Here is a 10,446-nt window from a genome sequence, read left to right on the forward strand (position 1 = left end):
AAAAAGCTCCTTATCAGCTTCTTCTTCTTCTTACTTCTCGCTCCTTTAGCTAACAGGCCCGCTGCTAGCCCCTTCCACACACGGGCGGCTCTGACCCGCATTGGGGTGACACGGGCAGCTCTGACCCGCTCCTGCCGCAGCCCCCAGCACAGGGGGAGAGCAGCGAGCCTGAGGGCGCCCTGGGGACAGATCCCACTGCATTGGGGTGACACACGCGGCTCTGGCCCGCATTGGGGTGACACGGGCGGCTCTGACCCGCACTGGCGGTGACACGGGCGGCTCTGACCCGCATTGGGGTGACACGGGCAGCTCTGACCGCTCCTGCCGCAGCCCTCAGCACAGGGGGAGAGCAGCGAGCCTGGGCAGCGCTTTGGGGACAGCTCCCACCGCACTGGGGTGACACGGGCGGCTCTGGCCCGCATTGGGGTGACACACGCAGCTCTGACCCGCACCTGCCGCAGCCCCAGCACAGGGGGAGGCTGTGCTTGGTCCCCAGCCCACGCCTGCCTCAGCCACTGCACAGCCTTCTCAGGCTCTGAACTCCGAGAGAAGACAACAGATAAATTCCTTTGGCTGCTGCAGTTTCCAAAGAAACTGGGGGGGGAAAGGTGAATGGACCAGTTTGGTACATTCTATTTGCCTGTTATATCTCATGCTTTAGTTTATTCATCTAATCCCTAGCACCTGCTTTTCATGTGGCCTAGCAGAGTAGAACTCTTCCTCAAATTCAAGGGACTAAATACTAAAATCCTAAAAAAATCAGATAAAATTCAGCTCTTATATACTTTTCAATTTCTTTATTCAAGAATTTCACAGCAAAGTAGTCAAACTCTGAATTTTAAGTAACTGTGATTTTCTTTTCAGTAAACTGCATGGGTAAACAGAAGTCACAGTGAAAAAAAGAAAATACATTGCATAGGAACATCAAGTTTGGCTATCAGCCCCAGAAAATCCTGGGTACTTCACTAGTTTCTTTTTACACAGGTATCTTTATAGGTTCAAGATGCAATTTTTCTCAGGAATGTAGAGGTCAAAGAAAAATAAAATTACATTTTATGTGCTTTTAAAAGGGGAAATAAAATCAGCATTGAAGAAATGTCAATACAGTAACAAAAATAGTATATTTAATTGCACATGTCATTACATGTCAATTGCTCATGTATATATTAACAGACAACAGGGAAAAAATTCTCTAAAAGGGATTTTGGTTGAGAGCATATTTATTATTTGGACAATTACTGTCACTTCTATTTTCAACCTGAGAAATAGGGAAAAGTGTAAACAGGGATTAAGAAATCACTATAAGTCACTTGATAGAATTTAAACTTGACATAGTTTTGTGCTTCCACAGATGTAAACCCTTCTGGTTGTTTTCCCCTCTAAGTAAGATAGGACTTAATAAACATGATCTAAAAAGAGAATATTGATGGTAATGGACTCAGTAGAAATATTAAATCAGCTTCATGGCAGGTTCTTTAGCTTGAGTACCTCTGCTATTTTATAGCAAACAAATTATTAGAACAGCTTAAGGTAAGCCTTTCCCTGAGAGCTTCTAACTCTGCAGTATTTAATTATCTTTTTGTAAGGAAGTATTGCATTAACAGATAGTTCTACCAATACTCCTGTGCATTGAGCTACTTTTATACCAGACTCACTGTTTGTAGATTAACTAGAAGCTTTAAATGTGCATAACCACTTCAGTTTATTTCACAGTTAACAAAATAGATTTTTTCCACATCATTAGCCCTTATAGGTACTGTTTTTCAAACATAATTGTAAAACGAAAGATAAAAATACTTTGTTTTATTCCTTAATTAGTACGTAAGTTCTGATGCCTTCTTGTTATACCCACTCTGTTCAGAAAGTGTTGGGACTCTGAAAAGTGAGTTTTTGTCGCTTACTGTTAGAACAAGCTCCAGTTCTTGGAAATCCTGTAGCCTTGCAACATCCTTGTCCTTTAAACAAATACAATAAGGAGTTAGGTGATAGTGTTAGTGTCCTTTAATTTTGCAGAGGTAAGTTAAAATAATAAGCTCATACTAACACAAGGTATGTATTTATTTTTAACTATGACAGTTCCTTACAGTGAACTGGAAAGCAAATATCCTGTTGCATCTTGTATTTACTCTGGGGTCTTATTCAACTATTCCCTTAAGTCTATTTTTAGAAGGAATGCAACACTGACAGTGAGTGCAAGTGATGAGTAGGATTACACTTGCAAGATTTGCATGGCACCCAAATCCTTTTCTTTTTCCCCTTGCTAATTCTTAGCATGAATTAGCAAGCTGATGAATTGATGCTTGCATCTACCCAAGGAGGTCCTGCACGTAGACCTTCAGGGCCTGCATGGCTTTCTTCAGGGCTACCCAGCAAGGCCAGCTCTGAGCCCCTGCAGCAGTTCTCTGCTGCCAACAGCAGTGCACAGAGTCAGGTTTGTGTCACTGCAGGAACAACAGGGGTCCTGAAGTCCTACCAGAGAGCCTGAAGTGATCAGAGATGAAAATAAAAAGTTCTTTCAACAACAACTAAAGTTGGAAAGTGACAGAATTGCTGATGTCTTTTTTTTTCCTCCACTTTTTGACTAACACAGAGTAAGACATCCTATAGTCAGTGAAGATGCAGCAGAGTGAAGTCTGTGGATCTATTCCTAATCAGATTTGCCCCAAGAGTGATGCCAACAATACTCTGTAAGGATTTGAGAGTGAAAGAAAGGTCCGTGATGAGTTGGTAAAACAGGCCAACAGGTCCCTTCTCTGTTGGCTACAGGCTAAATTCTACTAAAGGAAGGACAACCCTGAAAAACACCTGTGTGCAAGGACTGCAGCCAGGCCTTACTGAACTCACAGAGCTTGGTTGAGCTCTGCAGGCCTTTTAAATGCTGTTGGCAGCTCACAGCAGTGTTGTGTTGTACTGAATTTTACAACAGAGGCATAGAATCAGGTATTAACTGGGTCCAGCACCAAATGGTGATGAAAGCAGGTGCTCAAGAAATTTGAGAACCATTTTACTGAAGAAATCCCAAACAAGTGCTGAGTGTTGCAAGTTGAGCAGAGATTTTTCATTTTTGGTTGATTTTTTTTTTTTCCAACATGGGCCTATGCAGGTGACCAACAAATTATTCCTTTGTACCAGTAACCTAAAAATCTCTTTTCTAAGTTGCTGCACTTCAAAAGGTAGAGCTCTTACCTTTCTTAACATTGTATTTGGTAATTTTCTGATCTTCTGGACATGCTCAGGGTTCACACCCAGCTCATGGCAACTCACTCGGAGCAGCTCCTTGTATGTCAGTTCTTGTCTGTCCAGTTCAATTTCAATGAAGTCATTTTCTCTAAGATTAGGGGTTTGTATTCTCACTTTAAGCACCAGCTCTATTAGAAATAAAAAGTCACATTAATAGGTAGAGGTATAAAGAAATTGGAAACAATGTCTCTATAACAACTTCCAGGTATTTCTATGTTCTATTGTCACTGGTAAGAATACATGAATACTCAGAAACCAAAACCTGGAATTGTATGACCACAGATTTAATTAGATTGATTTTCATCAAACTATATGAAAAAATCATAGCAAATCTAATGCAATATATGTGTGCATGTCTGAACCATTGCATGAATACTCTTTAATTGATTTAAGCTGATTTAACAGCAGCTTGTACTGGTTATCAATTTCCTGAGCAATCCAAGATTGCTTTTATTGGTATTTCTTGCTCTCAGTTCACTTTGCATTGCTACCCCATGGTATCAGAATGCCTTTTACTTGAAGAACAAAATTGTTAATGGTACCTGGAATTCCAGGTTTCCCTCTCTGGGTAGGCAAAGTTTCCCTGCATAACAGGCAGATCCTAGAACAGCTCAGTGCAAACTGAGCCATGTGAGGTTCTCTTGAGCTCACTAGCTTCTTGCTCATGATCTGTATTTGCAGCTTGGACTATGCTATTTAGAGAATTAGATTACCCTGGTGTCTGTATGCTTTTGTAGCAATTGAGACAGCAAATTTTACATGAATACTTTAATAACAGTTCTAGCGGAAACAGCCTATCTGCCTACTTCATTCCCTTCAAACATTTCCTAAATGGCTAAGCATGACAATCTGAAAGTCTCCGGAAACCCATGATTAGTCTGCACTGCCCAAGGTGTCAGAAGATCAACACAAAGCCAGAAGAGACTTTTGGTATTACCTTGCATGTTGAGTGGAAAAGCTCCTGTGAAGAAAACAGGCTGAAAGGCTGGCACAGGTCCCATGCAGGAGCTGTTCCCTTGCTGGGGTAGGGACTGGTTGGATCCTGCTGGCAAAGAGGGACTTCTGCCCCAAGACACTGAGCCCTGGTAAACAGGAGCTCTCTGGAGGACAGGATTTGGGTGTGATGGCCCAGCAGACCCTTGAGGCAGGGGTGGGATGTCCCTGTTGGGAGGAGCCTCAGGAGCAGCGTTCCCAGGCTGCAACAGCGCTCGTGCTCGTCCACAGGTGTCCGGGTCAGGTGCAGACGGAGGGTTGGTGTCTTGTGGTTCCAAGTGTGAGAGATTCCCATTCAGGGCAGGATCTGGAATGCTGGTACTCAAGGTGTTGTAAACATATGGGAAAGGTGGGTTAGCCAGGTAATTGGGGATGATTGGCAGATCTGAATCTTGCTTTAAGTCTGGGAGTTCATCTTCCACTGTAAAACAAACCAAACAACATTCTCCAAGACTGATTTTGGGTTTCTTTTTTTTTTTTGGGAATGCAGTGTTAAAAGCGTCACAGGTTAAAAGATGCATCAGGAAGCACCGTGTCTTTTTTTCGTACAATAACCAGAATGCTCAGGTGTTGCCATACAGACATAAAAGCTGAGTCTGATTCTAATAATTCCAGGGGTGGTAATTCCTTGTAAACACTGCAGTACTTCTGTTTTGGCTTGTTTTAATCTGTACAGAATATTGTAACATGGTCTCTGGTGGAATAATGTTGTCATCTTCATAATGTTGCAGGCAACGAAAAACAAAGGGTCATATGTTGTTTGATATTAAGGTAGAGTACAAAGGGAACATGCAGTACTGGGAGAGCTGCTGGATTACCCATTCAATAGCTGGGAGAGACAGCAGTGAAAACATAACCAGACACAGGAGTACACAGGAGCCACAAGATGTTGTTAATCAGCTGCATTTCAAATTACTTATCACCTCCAGCAGCAAAGCCTGCTCTATTCCAGCAGTTACAAAGCACGATAGAGATGCTCTACTGATGTCTTTTAATGAGCCATTTATCTAGGCTGCTGATTTTTGATTTATCCAACATAGAACATAAGGAAAATCAGGTGTTGCTCATAGAAGACCTTCCTACAGATATTTTTCTCCTGCTGTCCTTCTGAAAACTGGAAACTGCATCTACCTGGCACACAGCATTCCTGAAAATATAGTTTTTCTAGATTTCCAGTGTTCTGAAAAAAGTTTGGCTATCTGGGTATGGAATTTATTGGTAATCCTCTTTACTTAAAACTTTGTTTTCTTATCATGTAAACACTCTAGAAAACAAGTCCAAATACTAAAATCCAAACACACTATCTTCACATGCAAAACAAAGATTGGAGCACACATGCTTTGAACACCCTTTTACCAATCTTTGATGATCATATGGCACAGTCACTGTAGGTTACCTCCCAACATCTTCCTGATCTCTCTCTTGGATGTTAACTGGGCTGGCCTCTCCCCTTTCTTTGTCAGGATGTCCTTGTCAGCCCCAGCATGCAGCAGATAAGCCACGACTGCTGCATGGTTCCGCTTGCAGGCCCAGTGCAAACAGGTCCTGCACATGGAAAACACTGCGTCAAATCCTCAGTTATGGCAGATTTGTTTCCACTCATTCTTGCTGCCTATAACAACACTCTACGTACATGTAAAATAGGATTGAGTTGCTAACTTCATTGGAAATTTGCCCTGGACTGGGAGTCTGCACTGGCACCTGCTGATGCCATTTCTTCTTTGCTCCAATGCTCTTTACTGCAATAGTATTTTCAAAGTTCAGGATCTTTTCAATTTATCATTTCTTAGGGAACAGTCTTTAGGCTACTGGAAAAATAAGTATGAAAGTAAGGTTTGTGTATGATATTTTAATCTTTGAAAGAATCAGCTGTACTTAGAATACTTGTGTTTGTGTATATGTGATCTATTACTGGTATCCCCCTAGGATATGTACTCTTTAATTAATGCTGCCAGCACGACTACTTGCACTTTCTGGCAAGTAAATTTAATTTAAAATATAGTAAGCATCATTTCTAAGAACAGTTCTTTGCCCAGTTGCCATTTGCTGTATCAGCAATTACTTGGCTTAGATCTGTGGACAACTAATTTTCTGCAATCTGTAAGTGATGCACAGAACTAATCCTCTTTCTGCATTTTCAAATTATTATTTACAGTTTCTGACTAGAGAAACATATTAAGGAAACATAAAAGCTGCTTAGGGCTCAGATCTTATTTAGTGTATATATTAAGTACTTAAAGACTCACACATTAACTTGCTATAGAGTTGTACCATTCTGTCCTACCCATGTTCTAGTGATATTTGACCCTTCTCTAGCTTTTATATTTTAATTCTCTAGCTCCAGCTGAAGGAAATTCTTCAGGAAAATGAACATGCTCAACCCTTCTCCAAGTTTGTTTATTTATTTTTTAAGAATTACATAAAATAAAGCAGAGATAAATAAACTTAGAAGGGAAAAAACTTTCAGTTGAAAGTTTTCAAAAAGCTTTTTCAACTTTAGGTGGTTTGGTTTGGTAGGGTTTTTTTACAGAAAGAGACTGCAAAGTCAGACGGGGTATTTGCATTGAGAACAAAATTTGCTGGTTTAGTTTTTAGAGAAGATTACATGTAAAGATCAACAGTACAGCCTCAGTTTGGGATTCATCCTAGCCATTCCATATGGCCTGTGCAGAGAGAAACCATCTACCCACAGACTTGATACTCACCAAAATATAAGTACTCTGCACCTCTAAGAATCACACATACTAAGAAGCTCACTGCAAAAATTTTAATTGTACAAACTTAAACAACAATGAGGATCCATTTATTGCCATGGTTAAAAACTACCATGTTGCAGGGTGAAGCAATATCCTGTTTTAGCTATCCCAGTTGCCCAGGTGTGCCAACCTCTCCCTTCCCCTCCCCCTTGCCCCCTTGCTAAGTGCTGCCCTTCAATCTTAACATTCCAGCAAGGGCGTAGTCTGCTTGGTGAAGTTCAAAAGATGCTCCTCAGCCTTGGGGTCACTGGCCTGTCCGGGTGTCATTGTCCCCTGAGACTTCCCCCCTCCCACCTGGTTGGTGGCACACCTACCCCTTCCCTCCCCCTTTCCCAGGCTTACAAAGAGACGGGACCATGCGGTCGGGTTCTGTTGGAGCTGTTACCAAGGGATTCTGTTGGAGCTGTTACCAAGATTCAGATGTCTGCGACCCTGAAATAAAACTCTGGATTTAACCCTCTGGCAGAATCCATCTCCTTTTCCTCTTCACCTTGCCTAAAGCCTTTCCATCATAGGTAAAACCTGAGTTCCTGCTTGCCTGGGCTTGTTCCAAGTGCCAGCTGCCACATACAGCTGGCCAAAGGTGTCTCTGAGGTGAAACCACCTCATTTGCTGCCTCTGGTCGAGCAGCAAGAGCCAGATGAGCCCAGGCATGTTCCATCCGGTAATATTGGAACCTTATTCCAATACTACCAGATCATTATTTTTAAAAATAATTAATTTTATTACAAGACTTATTTCATCAATTCCAGTTTTAGACACGAACTCATTCCGATGACAGGCTGGTTTTTATCTCACTCACTAAGATAATTCAGCATCTTTTGAATCAGTTGTATTTTTACAAGCTTTAATTTTAATGACAGTTTAAAGCTCAAGTTGTTAAGTGTTCCATCCTTCTCAAAACTTCTGATTGAACTTTCATCTTCAAATATCTTGCTCCTTTCCTAATTTTGTTTTTCCTATTTTTAATTATAATGTCATAGAATCCTAGAATGGTTCGAGTTGTAAGGGACCCTAAAGTTCATCTCATTCCACGCCCTGCAGAGACAGGGACACTTTCCGCTCTCCCAGGTTGCTCCAAGCCCTGTCCAACCCAGCCTTGAACATTTCCAGGACAGGAGCAGCCAGTTTCTCTGGGCAACCTGTGCCAGGGCTTCCCCACACTCACAGGGAAGAATTTCTTCCTTACATCTAATCTAAGTCTCTCCTCTTTTAATTTAAAACTGTTACCCCTTGTCTTATAACTATCTGTCCGTGTAAAAAGTTGTTTCCCCTTTTTTATATATTTTCAAGCATGAAATAGCACAGTAAATACAGGCTGAACTGAGCCTGCAGAAAACAATCTCCAAAAATGTCTTAGCATTCCCTCGAAAATCTTCCTTCAAATAAAATTATGTGTGTGTTTATGTCTATAGTGTTACTTGTACAAGTGTGTATTACAGAACAGCCTTCTCTTTAATGTCCTCAGGTGGATCTAAACGAGATGCCAAATCCCCAAGTGTTTGTATACATCGCTAGAACAAGTTCCCTGCTTGAAAGAGAAAGTAATTTTCAAACTTGAGTTAATAATAAATATTTCTGCTTAGGCAAGATCATGTAAAGCTGAGGTTTGTGTTCTGACAGACCACACCGTCTCAGGCTGGGGAAAAAAAAATCAAAAGCGACATTACAAAGTAAGTCCACAACGACCTAGAGAAGGGGCAGCCAGGGCAGGAGGTGGAGCGAGGACGCGTGTTTGTGACCCTGGTTATCCTCTCTGGAATAGGGACAGCTCCATAGCAGAGTATTCGGAAGCGGACCGACCTTTTCCTTTCTCCTCAATTCACCCCGCCTCGCCTTTCACGTGCGGAGCGAATCGACAGCAGCCTCGGCACGGGACGGCCCGGGCCGAGCTCCCCGGGAGACTGGGTTCGGGGGGCGCCCTTACCATCCGTTGACTTCGTTCTGGGAGTTGAGGCCGACCCCCAGCTCCACGAGCCGCCGCACCTCCTCCGCGTCGCCGAGCGCCGCCGCCTCCCTCAGCCGCTCCTGCCGCTCCCGCTCCGCCATCTCCCCGCAGCCGCCGCCCGCCTCCCGCATCGCCTTCCGCGCTCCCGCGGCCGCGCCGCGCCTCCGGCGCGGGGGACACTATTGCCGGTGACAACCCGGCCCCGACAGCCGGTTCCGGGGCGCGGCCGCTGCCCGGGGACGGGCCCGACCGGGCAGGCCTGGGTAAACGTTGTTGAAATGACATACAGAGGCATCGTTATGTGCTGTCTCTTGCTCTGCTGATTGTTTTTGCGGGCTCTCGATTTATCATAGAGTGAATTGTGGAATCATCGACTGTTAAGTGTTGGGAGGGACCTTAAGATCATCTCGTTCCACCCCTCCCAGCCGCTCTCCACGGGCAGGGACACTTTTCACTACACCGGGTTATTTACAGGCCCCGTCCAGCCTGGTATTGGACACTTCTAGGGGTGGGTTCTAGCTCACTGAGTGTCTGTGGTAATTTAATTAAGATTAATTTTATACAGTGGTTTTACTCGAGGAAAGAAGAACTTTATTATAACCACTGTTGTGCAAAAACCTTCTGCTAAAGAGGCTAAATAGAGGGATTCAGAAAAACTGGATTTGCCTGGTAACTCCATGAGGAGGTACTGAAGAGATTTTTAAGATTATGATGATTTGGGTTGGGAAGGAACATAACACTTATCCCGTTCCAACCTCCTGCCATGGGCAGGGACAACTTCCACTAGACCAGGTTGCTCCAAGCCCTACCCAGCCTGGCCTCGAACACTTCCAGAGATGGGGCACCCTCTTGTCCTGCAGAGGAAACTCTTATCATCTTTGTGCATTCTCAGCAGTCAAAGAATCCATAAAAAACATAAGTAAAATAAAGATCACTATCTGTCTGCAAAGCAACTGGAAAGATTATAAGTAATTCCTGCCATTTTCATGGTTTGGTTTGAAAAGCTGTTTTTTGTCGTCATGGACTTGTCCTAATCCAAGTTACAGAGTAGTCAGTAAAAACTTTACCACTATGAAAAGTCAAAATAATAATTTCAAACTTCACTCAGACTTTTGTATTCCAGGTTGCTCTGTGCAGCCGTGGCAGAATGCCAGGGAATTCTGGGCAGTTGGTCTCCAGTGTACCTGTTTGCTTCCTGGATGCAATCAGAACATTACAAAGAAACTGAAACAGCCCAAGTTCTGCCCCAGTTCCCAGCATTAGCACCCCACCTTCCCTCCCATCCCCAAACCCAGACTGCAGGATATTGACTGAAAATTCATACCGTATCTTGTGCTACATTGATTTCAATCACACTGTTTCAACCGTTCTGTTGGATTCTTAAATCATTTCAAGCTGGAAAGCTTGAAACAATTTCAAGGTGCCTCACAGTGCTGCATCAGGGAGACATTTCCAAAAGGAAACTCCACAGATAACAACTGGTGCTTGCATGAAGCCCTCAGTGATGCT

General features: G+C 43.1%; 1 protein-coding gene across 2 annotated transcripts; it reads right to left on the minus strand.

Moving 5' to 3' along the window:
• Positions 1 to 517: 517 nt before the first annotated feature.
• On the minus strand, positions 518 to 9,068 carry ANKRD40 (ankyrin repeat domain 40). Of its 2 annotated transcripts, none has more exons than XM_058039062.1 (5): positions 5,630 to 7,086; positions 4,178 to 4,654; positions 3,187 to 3,368; positions 1,902 to 1,955; positions 518 to 750 (listed from the first exon to the last, which is right to left on the minus strand). In XM_058039062.1, exons 1-5 carry the CDS (start codon positions 5,784 to 5,786, stop codon positions 736 to 738), a joined length of 885 nt encoding a protein of 294 aa, XP_057895045.1. In that variant the 5' UTR covers positions 5,787 to 7,086; the 3' UTR covers positions 518 to 735. The 2 variants fall into 2 exon arrangements, with proteins under 2 accessions (XP_057895045.1, XP_057895044.1); XM_058039061.1 differs by lacking the exon at positions 518 to 750 and adding an exon at positions 8,917 to 9,068 and having other exon boundaries at positions 785 to 1,955; positions 5,630 to 5,778.
• Positions 9,069 to 10,446: the final 1,378 nt, after the last annotated feature.

The sequence above is a fragment of the Melospiza georgiana genome, chromosome 21, assembly GCF_028018845.1.
Source record: "Melospiza georgiana isolate bMelGeo1 chromosome 21, bMelGeo1.pri, whole genome shotgun sequence".
Taxonomy (NCBI): Eukaryota; Metazoa; Chordata; class Aves; order Passeriformes; family Passerellidae; genus Melospiza; species Melospiza georgiana.